At 44.4% G+C, this 14,948-nt stretch overlaps 1 protein-coding gene across 2 annotated transcripts in view; it reads left to right on the forward strand.

The window, feature by feature from the left end:
• TIMD4 (T cell immunoglobulin and mucin domain containing 4) overlaps nt 1–5,204 on the forward strand; it is a 30,256-nt gene extending 25,052 nt beyond the window's left edge. For both annotated transcript variants that reach the window (XM_055429996.2, XM_055429997.2), the window contains 3 exons: nt 1,276–1,369; nt 3,270–3,309; nt 4,757–5,204. In XM_055429996.2, the coding sequence (XP_055285971.1) occupies nt 1,276–1,369; nt 3,270–3,309; nt 4,757–4,829 (207 nt within the window). In that variant the 3' untranslated portion in view covers nt 4,830–5,204. The remainder of the gene's footprint in view (nt 1–1,275; nt 1,370–3,269; nt 3,310–4,756) is intronic.
• The last annotated feature ends 9,744 nt before the right edge of the window (nt 5,205–14,948 follow it).

Below are 14,948 nucleotides of genomic sequence, written 5' to 3' on the forward strand. Positions count from 1 at the left end.
GCATCAACACCTGTCACCAGCATTCCTCTTATTTTCTGAGCTTATCCATCATTCATTTTTATTATTATAAAAGTGATTCAAACTGCTCCATGGGAATCCTTCAGGCAGTATAAACAGCCTATAAAGGAAAAGCGAAAGTCTCATCCCTTCTTCCTTCCTCCCTTTCTGTCTCCTCAAAGAGAGGTAATTGTGCTGCCTTTACTGCCTTGTAAGAGAAGGGACTGGAAGTTAAAGGGATGCAGCCTGGCTTGGCCAATGGGACCTGGTGTAGCCCCCAGGGAAGTGGATGCTGCCCATAGAGCGGTGCTTCTCAGACTGTTTGGTGTCAGGACCCCTTTATATTCATAAAAATTAGAACTGAGAAATTAAAAAACAACATGAATTCATTAAAAAGGATAACAAATATGTTAACGCAAATAATATTTTATGAAAAATAAGGACATTTTCCTAGGACTTCCCTGGTGGTCCGGGCATTAAGACGCTGTGCTTCCAATGCAGGAGGCGTAAGTTTGATCCTTGGTTGGGGAACTAAGATCCCATATGCTGTGTGGTGTGGCCAAGAAAACAAAAGCAAATAACCTACATTTTCCTGAATGAAAAAAATATTAGTGAGAAAAGTGGCATTGTTTTACATTTTTACAAGTCTTATTAATGTCTGGCTCAGTAAGGGATAGACGATCTCATGTCTGCTTTCATATTACATCATCAGAGCCTCGACACCTCCATATCACAGATCATACAACCATAACCTCTGGGAAACTGCAATGCAGGTCTCATGAAAGAACGACAGTAAAAATAGCAAATAATGTGTCTTGAAAATCATTTTGATCTCATGGAGGGATCCCCTGGCTATACGCTGAGAATCACTGCTGCAGAAAATTTGAAATCGAGTTCCACTTTCTCTTTTACCTGGTTACCTCTAGAAGTCTAAGTCAGCCAGGAGAAGGACTGAACAGGGTAGATTGAACTGAAAGGATTTCGGTGACTGATGGCAAAGTGATTTGACAGTGGAGAGCACAGCCCACAGCAATCTGCCTGATGCTTAAGAGTTAGGAAAATTTGCAGGCTCTGGGTAAAATGTTTCAGATTCTCCAAGATGTTTTTTTTTTTGTAAAGTTTAACTTGTAAGGCTGGTTTTGTCCTTGAGATGCATTGGGCAAGTTGTGGTGGGCTGCAGGGAGAGGGTGACACCACTGACAGGTGTGCTGGTGACGGCAAACGGGGAGGATGATGTTGGGAAATGAGTGGCCAGTGGGCTTCCCTGTGTCTCACCAGATAAGGATGACCAGCAACTACGAGCTGCTCATGATTGTTGCTCCCTCCCTGGGATTCGTGCTGTTGGCACTGCTTCTGGCGTTTTTTCTTCGAGGTAAGGAGGGCAGGACCAGGTGGGGTGAAGCCCAGGAGGATCTGAGAGTGGGTGGATTTTGCTTCCTGCTCCTGTATGCTCTCCCCCCACCCCATTCCTTAGAGTCCCACTTCTATCACTGCCCTCATCTATCAAGGAGGATAACAGGTAAATTCATTCTCCCTGAGGTGCTGAAGGCTTTGAGCATCATCTCCTGATAGAGTTTATGTTTTGAGAAAGAAAAACAACATAAAATAAGAGCGCCTTTGTTTATGGGACACTTACTCTGTGTGTTTTCTGATGCTGTATTTTTGACATCTCCTAATTCATTTCATCCTCCTGACTCCCTTAAGTGGGAAGTACTGTCTTATCACTGTCTTGGGGTGGAGGACTCTTCTGGTTGGGAACACCTCCAGGAAGAGAGCCGTGAGTCATCCTACTCTTCTTCTTTGTTCGCTTAAAGTAAAACTTCCTAACCTAAGATCCAGCGAGAGAACTCCAGGGAACCTGTAAACTCCTTGAAGTGTTCACATCTGTATTTTTCAGGGGGTAGGGTCCATGAGGAGAAGGCAATGGCAACCCACTCCAGTACTCTTGCCTGGAGAATCCCATGGACTGGGGAGCCTGGTAGGTTACAGTCCACGGGGTCGCTAAGAGTTGGACACGACTGAGCAACTTCACTTTCACTTTTCACTTTCACACATTGGAGAAGGAAATGGCAACCCACTCCAGTGTTCTTGCCTGGAGAATCCCAGGGACAGGGGAGCCTGGTGGGCTTCCGTCTATGGGGTCACACAGAGTCGGACACGACTGAAGTGACAGCAGCAGCAGCAGCAGGGTCCATGAGGAGAAGGCAATGGCAACCCACTCCAGTACTCTTGCCTGGAGAATCCCATGGACTGGGGAGCCTGGTAGGTTACAGTCCATGGGGTCGCTAAGAGTTGGACACGACTGAGTGACTTCACTTTCACTTTCATGCATTGGAGAAAGAAATGGCAACCCACTCCAGTATTCTTGCCCAGAGAATCCCAGGGATGGAGGAGCCTGTTGGGCTGCTGTCTCTGGGGTCGCACAGAATCAGACACGACTGATGCAACTTAGCAGCAGCAGCAGCAACAGCAGGGTCCATGATTGTCATTAGATTCTCCAGCTGGTCCACAACCTTGTATCTACCCTCCCCCATCTTAAAAAAAAAAGTTTTAAAACAACGCATAAGGAAGTCATGAACCAGGGTTTATCGTTTTCATGCAAAGTACAGGCACATAAAATGGTCCTGTAAAAATGGGGGGGGTAGTTTCTCTATAGTTGTTAATAGAAGCTGGTAGTAAGTGGGGATCTCTGACTAGCAATAATCATCTCAGCCTGTTTGAGCAACAATAGTGAAACTTGTGTGTCTCTACACCTATCCCTAGTGAACACTGCAAAAGGAAATTTGGAGCTTAGTGGACATTTGCCGTTAACCGTCATACAAAGTCATGTTACAGTTTGGGAAATTCTGGGTATATGTCCTAAGGAAGAGTTTTAAAACCCAAGTGAATTTAAGTAACTTAAGAATAAATCAGCTTAGGGAATTCCCTGATGATCCAGTAGTTAAGACTCTGCACTTCCAATGCATGGTGCACAGGTTCAAACCCTGGTCAAGGAACTAAGATCCCATAAGCCATGCTGCGTGGCCAAAAATAAGGAACTTAAAACCATTGTCTGTAATGTTGAAACAATCTTGTAATTGGTGGGCAGTAATGAGGGGCCAAAAGAAGTAATCATCTGAGCTGGGAAAGGAGTGGCTTTCTCTGCCAAGTCCAGTTCCTAAGTTCCCACCTTTGGATCACCTCTGTTCTTCATAAGGTTGCTCTGTGCTTCCCCAGCATTCTGTTCACATAAGCACAGCTACTCTGCTTCTAACATGGCCTTGTCTTTTCAGGGAAATTCGTGAAAGCCAATTGTTTCCAGAAACACAGCAGGTAATTCATTTTGCATAACTGATTGCTGTAATGATTGTACAAGCTGTTGCAAACGATCAGATACTATTCAGTGGTTTAATGCCTTGGGCTTGCATTCTGATTAAATATAGAGTTGGAGAGATGTGGCCTTAGAGGTAAAAAAGTTGTGGGGATTCGGCTTACATTAACCTCTGTCTTGGATAACACTGTGGTATTTGTCCAATATGCAAATATATTAGCCGCTTGCATTGACAGAAGTATGACACACAAAAAAAGGAAGGTGATATGCCATTCTACCCATTATTTGCTCAACTCTGGGTGACTCACTTCAAAAGGTCATTGTTAAACTGGAGTTCATTGAAGGAGCATTGGCAGCATGAAAATGAAAAAAACATAAACAGTTTCATTCCTGGGATTTAATTCCTCTACCAAATTAGGCTACCGGAGAAGGCAATGGCAAGCCACTCCAGTACTATTGCCTAGAAAATCCCATGGATGGAGGAGCCTGGTAGGCTGCAGTCCGTGGGGTCGCTACTAGTCGGACACGACTGAGCGACTTCACTTTCACTTTTCACTTTCACACATTGGAGAAGGAAATGGCAACCCACTCCAGTGTTCTTGCCTACAGGACCAGTTTTTTGTTTTGTCTGTTTTAAAAAACAGTTTGAAGAGTCTCTGAAAAGTGATTTTCCATATCTGTTTTGTTACATAGCTTTTTTGGAAAAGAAATGAAAGGATTTTGTGTAAACTGTGATTAAGAACTTGTTTTCGCTTAATAACTGCATCAATACTACAATATCTTTAAATAAGTAAATATTAATAAGTAGGGAAATTGAGGGTTAGTAAGGTAAGATCCAACCAGTCCATTCTAAAGGAGATCAATCCTGGGTGTTCATTGGAAGGACTGATGCTAAAGCTGAAACTCCAATACTTTGGCTACCTCATGCGACGAGTTGACTCACTGGAAAAGACTCTGATGCTGGGAAGGATTGGGGGTGGGGGGAGAAGGGGACAACAGAGAATGAGATGGCTGGATGGCATCACCGACTCGGTGGACATGAGTTTGAGTGTACTCCGGGAATTGGTGATGGACAGGGAGGCCTGGCGTGCTGTGATTCATGGGGTCGCAAAGAGTCAGATACGACTGAATGACTGAACTGAACTGAACTGAAGATAATTTTTCAAAGCCATACTTGGAGATATTCCTGGTAAACAAACACAATTAGATAATGATTTTATGTTTTGCTAACACAAGAACTTTAAATCTCCTTATTATAATAGATAGGCAAAAAGCATTTTATCTCCTGTGGCCTCAATTTTCCCGTCTGTGAAATAAGAGGCTTGGACTGGATGGACTCTGAACCATTTTAATTCAAACAGCCCCTGGTTAGTCACTTTGTAATTTAGCAGCAGCCATTGGTTGCTGCTCTTGGTGTTCTCACCAGCAGGCTCTCTTCTCTCTTTACAGGCTAGATGATGGTGGAGAAGGTAAAGATGTCCTCAGTGGAACAGAAGATGAAGATGGCCTTTTCACACTGTAATGTGCCCCTTTTTCTTAGGACTGACGATATGGGTGTGACACGTGAATCATCAAAATAAGTCTTAGAATTTCTTTTGAATCCATCTATTGCATTGGTGTCACTGATCCATTTTGTTTTAGTTTCACAAGTGAAAGTTATTTTAGAGACCACAGCTTCTCTGTCTCATGGTTTAATCTCTGTAGTGTCACTGCTATAGTAGTGACACTGTACTTGTAGTGTCACAAGTCCACAGTATACTTGAATGCCTTCAGTGATGGTGAACTCACTATTGCACCTAAGGAAGTCCATTCAATCTCAGGGCACTTCTGAGACTTAAAAACATTTAAAACAAAGTCTGTGGAATCATGCCATCATTTTGTCTTACCTCTCTCTAAAAGGCCCAGATTTTCTATTATTTTCTATTATTAATTATTTTTTATTTTTTCACCATTATGTATCTACTTTGGCCACCTCATGTGATGAGTTGACTCACTGGAAAAGACTTTGATGCTGGGAAAGGTTGGGGGCGGGAGGAGAAGGGGACGACAGAGAATGAGATGGCTGGATGGCATCACCGACTCTGTGGACATGAGTCTGAGTGAACTCCGGGAGTTGGTGATGGACAGGGAGGCCTGGCATGCTGTGATTCATGGGGTCGCAGAGAGTCGGACACGACTGAGCGACTGAACTGAACTGAAAGATGAGCATAGTGTCACATCTTAATTCTTGCTTGGGGAATTTAATTTTGGAAACAGGCAAGAGTTCATCACAGTAAGGTAAAGTGAATAATGTGGATGTTCAAACAGGGCCAGTCCCTGGATGATGTGACTAAGGCAGTCCAGATCAGTTTCTCTAAGTATATAGTCCATGGGAACTGGCTCCTCAGTAAGAACAGGTTTATTTAAACACTTTCAGAGCCAGTAGCGTGAGGAACCGTGGAAAGAGGTTGAAACAAGCAGTCATTGACTGAATGGAAAGAATGTGCCCCTCAGTGAGAGGCCTCTGGCCGGGAAGAAGTGTGGGAAGTCAGCTGGGGCGGAAAGAAATTTGCCGGAAAATTCTTCCTGGTATGTTTGGGGCAGTAGCTACTCATGAAATAGGTGCAGTCTTTCCAGGTAGTCAGGCTTTATATTTTGACTCTCTTGATGTTACTTTAAGAGGGGGGAAAAATACCAGTTTTATGACCTGTCCTCAACAGCCTCTAGGTTCCTCCAATGTTAGTTCACACAAATAGAGCAGTTAATAAAAGCACCCCCTCTCACGCAAGCACTTGGAGAACCACCTGCCCAGGGCAGCAAGCCTTCTGCCTCACTCTCCTGCTTCCAAGATGAGTGGCAGGGTTAAGGAAGGAAGGAAATAACTAGCAGCACACAAATGGCTTCTTTATTTGGCTTGGCTTTCCCCTCTATGTTAAGTTAAAATAACTTAATGACCAGCAGACTAAATTCAGATTTAGAAACTGGGGATGGGTGGGTGGGGGCTATGGATCTAGAATCAGTACAGGGCCTCAGTGTCCCCATCTGGAAAATGGGGTGGGACTAGATGACCTTGTACAGATGGTCAGGTTTTAATATTTTGTGGGTTAATGAGACTCCCCATCCTAACTTAGCTCATGCTCCCTACCCACCTTCGCAAACCACCACCAATACCACCACTGACTTGGGTCTGACTAGAAGAGATGACAGCAAATACCATGCTCCCTAAACCTAATAGCTCAGCTCAGTGAGTATCTTTGTGTTTTGCCAGGAGCCATCTACTGTCTTTTCCCAAGTATGTTTCTGACCCTTGATCAGATTCAGGAACACTTAAATGAGTAATCACAGTATTTTACAAATGATAATGTCCTCCAGGAGCCTCTAGATAGTAGCTTTCAACCCTAACTGAACACTGCAATTATCTGGGGAATTTTTATGTTGATTCCTGAGTTCCACCCTTTAGGAGGTCTCTTGGTAATTGATCTGAGGTATGTGACCTGGGCATCTGATTTTATTATTTATTTGTTTATTTTTAATGCTCCGAGTGGTTGGCAAGAACCATTGCTCTCACTCTGTGGTTCTGAAACTGGGCACTTCAGACCAGCAACCTGTGCATCTCCTGGAACCTGTAAATCACACACATTCTCCTCCCCACCTCACACCTACTGACTCAGAAACCTCAGAGAGGAGCCCAGATCTGTGTTTTAATTTGTTCTAAGTTAAGATGTGCCCTAGAATCTGAGAACTATGGCAGCATATAATTTCTAACAGGAAGGCGGAGATTTTAAGAAAAGACTCTTCTGTAAACAGGGCCCAGTGATGATTGGCATGGCCACAGAGGTGGGGTGGGGGTGGGGTGTTAGTTTCCAGCAGCCAATGGCCAAGGTCCCAGTGGAGTCATCAGCCTTCAGTCAAGCTAGCATTACTTTCTGCTGGATTCTTAGGGCAGCTTCTAACTATACTCAACAACTTTGCCCCTTTCCCTCACCAATTTGTCCTCCATGCTGTGGCAGAGGAATCTTCCAAATGTCGATGTGAGATTCCTGTCTCCTATTTTCCACTCAAGGGGACTAGAAGAAACACGCTTAGGCTCTGCCCCAGGCTGCAGTGGGGAACTCAAAGGCCGGGCAGCTGATTCGGAAGAATGACGGCGTGGGAGTGAAGTGGCCTCAGCTGACATGGAATGTTGTGTGTCCACTCACAGCACTCACACCACGCTTAGTAAACAGCCTCAAACTGGAACAAGGCAGCTAGTGTGAGAGTCAAAGATCTAGGGGCTGGAGGATGGGAGTCACAGGATAAAGAATGAATACATCCAGAATTCCTACACTGAGACACCTTGACCAGAGCAGGCGGTTGGGGTACTGGTTCCTCTTTCCCTCTCTATGCCATCAGGATGAATTGGTAGCATCTGCAAACAACCCCTAGTATCCACTGTGTGGGTGGCCCAGAGGAGAGAATCGCTTCCCTCAAGAAGCTTAAAAATTTTATGAGACAAAACCCACATAGGAAATGCAATAGAAGGGAACCAGTGTCATGTTTCGATTTCCACAAGGAAAGACTTTAGAGGAGACAGAGCTCTGACAGCTGTTTTTACACGGTAGGACCACAATCAGACCTTGAGGATTTAGAGCAGCCTAATTCTGCAACCTGGACCTTGGCCTTTCTAGGCTAAGTGAAAGAGAGAACATCTCATCCTTAGAAGCATTTGCTGTGTTCCAGGGTCTCGACCACGTTGAAACATATACATTCAGTTCAGTTGAGTCGCTCAGTAGTGTCCGACTCTTTGCAAACCCATGAATCACAGCACGCCAGGCCTCCCAGTCCATCACCAACTCCCGGAGTTCACTCAAACTCATGTCCATCAAGTCGGTGATGCCATCCAGTCATCTCATTCTCTGTCGTCCCCGTCTCCTCCCGCCCCCAATCCTTCCCAGCATCAGACTCTTTTCCAGGGAGTCAACTCGTCGCATGAGGTGGCCAAAGTATTGGGGTTTCAGCTTTAGCATCAGTCCTTCCAATGAACACCCAGGATTGATCTCCTTTAGAATGGACTGGTTGGATCTCCTTGCAGTCCAAAGGACTCTCAAGAGTCTTCTCCAGCACCACAGTTCAAAAGCATCAATTCTTCGGCAATCAGCTTTCTTCACAGTCCAACTCTCACATCCATACATGACCACGGGAAAAACCATAGGCTTGACTAGATGGACCTTTGTTGGCAAAGTAATGTCTCTGCTTTTTAATATGCTATCTAGGTTGGTCATAACTTTCCTTCCAAGGAGTAAGTGTCTTTTAATTTCCTGGCTGCAATCAGCATCTGCAGTGATTTTGGAACCCAAAAAAATAAAGTCTGACACTGTTTCCACTGTTACCCCATCTGTTTCCCATGAAGTGATGGGACCAGATGCCATGATCTTTGTTTTCTGAATGTTGAGCTTCAAGCCAACATTTTCACTCTCCTCTTTCACTTTCATCAAGAGGCTTTTGAGTTCCTCTTCACTTTCTGCCATAAGGGTGGTGTCATCTGCATATCTGAGGTTATTGATATTTCTCCCAGCAATCTTGATTCCAACTTGTGCTTCTTCCAGCCCAGCATTCCTCATGATGTACTCTGCATATAAGTTAAATAAGCAGGGTGACAATATACAGCCTTGACGTACTCCTTTTCCTATTTGGAACCAATCTGTTGTTCCATGTCCAGTTCTAACTGTTGCTTCCTAACCTGCATACAGGTTTCTCCAGAGGCAGGTCAGGTGGTCTGGGATTCCCATCTCTTTCAGAATGTACCACAGTTTATTGTGATTCACACAGTCAAAGGCTTTGGCATAGTCAATGAAGCAGAAATAGATGTTTTTCTGGAACTCTCTTGCTTTTTCCATGATCCAGCGGATGTTGTCAATTTGATCTCTGGTTCCTCTGCCTTTTCTAAAACCTACTTGAACATCTGGAAGTGCACGGTTCACATATTGCTGAAGCCTGGCTTGGAGAATTTTGAGCATGACTTTACTAGTGTGTGAGATGAGTGCAATTGGCCATAGTTTGAGCATTCTTTGGCATTGCCTTTCTTTGGGATTGGAATGAAGACTGACCTTTTCCAGTCCTGTGGCCACTGCTGAGTTTTCCAAATTTGCTGGCATATTGAATGAAGAACTTTCACAGCATCATCTTTCAGGATTTGAAATAGCTCAATTGGAATTCCATCACCTCCACTAGCTCTGTTTGTAGTGATGCTTTCTAAGGCCCACTTGACTTCACATTCCAAGATGTCTGGCTCCAGGTGAGTGATCACACCATCGTGATTATCTTCGTCATGAAGATCTTTTTAGTACAGTTCTTCTGTGTATTCTTGCCACCTCTTCTTAATATCTTCTGCTTCTGTTAGGTCCATACCATTTCTGTCCTTTATCGAGCCCATCTTTGCATGTATAGATTTAAGGGTCTAGATTTGATAGATAGAGTGCCTGATGAACTCTGGATGGAGGTTCATGACATTGTACAGGAGACAGGAACCAAGACCATCCCCATGGAAAAGAAATGCAAAAAAGCAAAATGGCTGTCTGAGGACGCCTTACAAATAGCTGTGAAAAGAAGAGAAGCGAAAAGCAAAGGAGAAAATGAAAGATATAAGCATCTGAATGCAGAGTTGCAAAGAATAGCAAGGAGAGATAAGAAAGCCTTCCTCAGTGATCAATGCAAAGAAATAGAGGAAAACAACAGAATAGGTAAAACAAGAGATCTTTTCAAGAAAATTAGAGATATCAAGGGAACATATACATTACCGTGTGTAAAATAGATAACTAGTGGGAAGTTACTGTATAACACAGGGAGATAAACCGTTACTTTGTGACAACCTTGACAGTCAAGAGGGGACACATGTATACTAACAGCTGATTCACCTTGTTCTATGGCAGAAAGCAACACAACATTGCAAAGCAATTATCCTCCAATTAAAAAAATGAAGGCAAGATCACTGGATCCTCACAGCCGCCCAGTGAAACAGGTATATTATTCTTGAGAAAACTGAAAGAGCTGAAAGAATTTGCTCATAGTCCTACCCCTGTGACAGAGCTGGTCTGGAACCAGGTCTGAAGGACTCCATGCTCTAACCACTACCCCGTCCTTCACCATGACAGCCCTTGTTTAAGATTTCACACATTTAAAACTGAGGCATTGACTGGAGTTGGCCTGAATTAGATTTTAGTTGACTCAGATCCAGGGCAACCTGAGAGTTATGATGGTTCTCCAGTGCCAACCCCTTTATAGCTCAGTCTTCCCCAGTCCCCATATTATTTACTCAGAGTCTATTTGCATTTGTGGAGGAAGCTGCTAGTGGAGAAACTGGCAGGAAACTTAATGAAGCCAGATGGGACCCATTGAAGTGGGAATGTGTTGAACTAAGTTATGAAGAAATGAAGCCAGCTGTCAGCAGGCTTAATGAAAGGTTAACAGGAATCCTGCAATGGGTGGCTGGGGAGACTCTGCCTCTCTGAAGAAAACAAAAAGTTGAGAAGTAGGTTCCCTGCCTGGAGGCAAGAGCAGGAGGAAGCCACTTGTAACCAAAAGGCTGGGTCTGAGATAGAGTTTTATTTAGATTTGTAAACATGTTACGGTCTCAAGAAAAAAAAGAAATAAAGAACTATGAGTTCTCGGCTCTCTGAGCATCAAAGGCCAGCAATGGGAAGTGTTTCTGAATATGATGAAGCTAACGTTGCTGTGAAGTACCCTGGGGAGCCTTGGAGATGACTGCTCCCCAAACCGAAGGTGGGTTCACTGCCTGATTGTGCTGTTAATGTGTACTTCTGCAATGGTAGCTTTATTCATGTTGCGTAAGTCATCGGGGGGTGGGGAAGCAGGGAAGACCCTTCACATCCTTTGATTGAACTCCCATTTCTTAGTTGCTGAACCTGAGGCCCAAAGAGGAGGAATGAGTTACCAACTGGGCTATACAGAAAGTCAGTGCTGGAACAGAGAGCTAAACCACAAACCCTAGATTTACCTGTACATACTGTGTGCTGTGCTCACTCATGTCTAACTCTTGCAACCCCATGAACTGTAGCCCATCAGGCTCCTCTGTACATGGGATTCTCCAGACAAGAATACTGGAGTGGGTTGCCATTTCCTTCTCCAAGGGATCCTCCCGACCCAGGGAGGGATCAGGCTGTGTCTCCTGAGTCTCCTGCATTAGCAGGCAGATTCTTTACCACTGGGGAGCCCCCAGGTGATAGGATAAGAGTATCTATGGCCATGTGATAATCTTCTCAGAATTTTATAATTCCACTTGGATCTGCTTGATTCTGTACTCTTTTGAAGTCACATTCTTTAAGCTCTTATTGGGCCTGCAACTCACATTTCTTTCCCTTACGCTTGTCTTTCCCAGCACACACTTGACCCTGTTGGACTTCCTCCTGTTCCCAGAAAGGAGGAATTGGACGCTGCAGTGCAAAGCTTAACTGTTGCTTTCTTGAAGCTGCTGCCATTAACTAGAGTGACCAATCTGTCCCAGTTTTGAGACAAAATTCTGGCACACACGAACCTTACCACCTCGGTGTCCAACAAACTGGGATGGTTGGTCAGCCCAAGTGCATAACTAAATTGGAGATCAAAAGCAACTTCTCTGAGTTCTTTAATACAGTGTCCCTGCACTTGGCTTTACTTCAGGCATTATTTTTTTTTCTGTGACTTTGTAATTGGACCCAAGGGGAGTTTAATTTCAGAATGGTGGCTCAGACTGTAAAGAATATGCCTGCAAAGCAGGAGACCCTGTGTCAGGAAGATCGCCTGGAGGAGGGAATGGCTCCCCACTCCAGTGTTCTTGCCTGGAGAATTCCATGGACAGAGGAGCCTGGCAGGCTATAGTCCATGGGGTCTCAAAGAGTTGGACATGACTGAGCGACTAACACTTTCACTTCCAGCCTTGGAATAGATGACTAAATCTATATTCTAGACCTTTGGTCTGCAAAATGTGGGCCTCAGACAGCTGTTGTCATCACCTGGGAGCTCATCAGGAATGCGGAATATCCGTGGCACCCCAGACCCTCAGAATCTGCGTTTAAACAAGGCCTCTGTGTGATTCACACGCACATTAAGGATCAAGAAGTACTTGTCTAAAGCACCGATCCTCAAACGTGTCTGTACGCTGGAACCTTGTGGGGAACTTAAAAAAATCCTGAAGCTGGATTCCCCTCTGCTCTCCTGGTTTAATTGCCATGGGGGAGACTTCAGGAGTTTGGAAAGCACCTCAGGTAATTCTACTATACAGCCGTGTTTGCAAAGCACTGGTCTACAGGGAGGGCAGCTTTGCACCGGAAAGCAATGTTGCTAATTAATCAGGATAACTCTTGGCCTAAGTTACAAGTTTATGTGGGTCTAGTACCCCCATGTGAGTTTGCTCCAAGAAATGATCAATAAAATTTCTCAAGAAGATCTGTGGCGACAAGATAATGACCTCAGTGTCCCAATTACTGTGGACAAGGCCCGTTAAAGTAATTAAAAACCAAGATATAATATTTGGTCTGTGGAAAGTGATAAAGAGAAAACAGCAAAGATAAACAGAGAAGGAATGTCTGGAGGGACAAGGTGATGCTATTAGTCTGTTAAGAGATATCAGAGGGATAATCAGATGGCAGTAAGATGACAAGGGAAATGTGGAGAGTGGGTTCAGGGGAAACCTTTGTGTAGAAGAAGCAACCCTGTGCCCTTTGGCACCTCATTGTAATAGGAGTCCCCGTGTATATGTGAATTTGGTGACAGGAGTATAACAACCAAGTACTCAGCTTTGTAGAAGGTCACTGCTAGTTACAAGGAATGGATATCTTAGCAGTGACACCAGGTCACCATTGGTCACAAGGAACAGTTAATGTAATGGTTTTAGTGCTTTTCTAAGTGTGTGAAGATGAAAGAATCCAAGTTCATAAAAATTTCCCCCTGAAAATATCTAATTACCAGAAGGCCTGTTCTGCCCTTTTCCCCAGAGAACAGAGCGCTTCATTCCTGATCTCCACCCTGAACTTCCTTCGGATATGTTAAAGATCAGCAGCTGGAGGGGCAGTTACTCAATCCTTGTTGAGCCAGATGGGGAGTGACATTCTTTAGTTGACAATGAGATGTTAGAGTCTTTGTGACTTTCCTTGACTCTTCCCAGCTCTAAAATACCCTTCCACAAAAGCATCCCAAGCAGGCAGGAAGAGTTAGATGAGAAATGGGACTGTCCCCCTAATATACTTAACTTTTATCAAAAAGGGAAATATTTCCTAGAATCAACCAGAGAACTTCCCCATATATTTCACTGCCCATACATTTCACTGGGTCGCAGACCCATCCTTTAGCAAGGGGGACTGAGCTGTCTGGGACCAATATTCACCAATTATTACAGGCTGTGCACACTGCCATTCAGCCAAAACTTAGAATCAGTCTGCATGGAGAAACTGGGAATAGTAGTTGGGTAAACAATCTTGATTTGAACCACATTCATTCATCTAACAAAAGTATGCTAGATGTCTTCTATGTGCCAAGGGTCCTATTGGGTGCTGGGGTCTAAGAATGAACTAGACAGACCTGTTCCTCATTCCCCAACACTGATAGTCTCTAAAGCCATTTCTGTCTGTATTAGGCAAAATATAGAGACTTGAATCACTTCTAACGTACCTGAGAGGCAAAAAGAAGGAAGAGAGAAAAAAGAATGAAACTTTGGAGTTCAGCCTGCACACTTCCTTGCAGTTGAGCCTTTGATGCCACTGTCTGGAGTCAATGGAGGAAGGAGGAAACATTCCACCCTAGGAGTTGAAGGCAAAGTATAGCAACAGTTCTTAGCTACAGTGAAAGTTGATAAGCTCAGTAGTGAGGGATCGGCTTGGTAAAAGTGCAGTGACAGAGTAATGGAAATGACCACTTCTGTATTTCTAAGCTGTCTCACACTTTCCTAAGCATTTTCAAACACATAGCAGTCTGTGCCAGAGGAAGGGCATAGCTCCATTTTATAGAGGAGAGAAATGGAAGCACAGAGAGTTCCACTGACACCCCTGGTTCCCTCTATGGTGAATGAGATAGAACCAGAATCAAGCATCCTGACTCCTCAACCCAGGGGGTCAATCTCATCTTTATGGGGTGCCCGCCATATGCACCCAGCTTTGCACTTGGACCTACTAACAGGGTCAGCAGTCAGACGAACATGATTTGAGCACTTCTGTGTGCCAGGCGCTGCCCTAAGCACTGTACGTGCATTACTTTATTTCATCATAACAATCACTCTGTGAGGGAGCTGCCAGTCTTATCCCTGTTTGAGAGATGAGGAAATGGAAGCTCAGATACACAGAGTAACTCCTCTGCAGTCAAGCTGGGACTCAAACTGTGGAACAGCTCCAGAGCCAAAGGCTCCACCCTGCACTCTGGCCCCTCCAGGCACACAAAGTGCCGGGTGACCTCCCAGTGATTATGCTAGTGTGTGAGATGAGAAGGACTAATCAGCTGGGAGTTGTAGGTCTCCCCCTAATAACCTCAGGAAAATCGGGTGTTCTCCCTGCATATGTTTGTCTGCAAACATCATGGGGATGATGCCATGATGTAAAGGACATGATGCCAGAGCATCTTGGGCCTGGGTCTCACAATCTTGAAGAGACTGGTTTAGATTTACCAGCAAATGTGGCCATGTTTTCAGGCATAGAAACTG

The sequence above is a fragment of the Moschus berezovskii genome, chromosome 8, assembly GCF_049115385.1.
Source record: "Moschus berezovskii isolate FMDL1 chromosome 8, NW_MosBer_1.0, whole genome shotgun sequence".
Taxonomy (NCBI): domain Eukaryota; kingdom Metazoa; phylum Chordata; class Mammalia; order Artiodactyla; family Moschidae; genus Moschus; species Moschus berezovskii.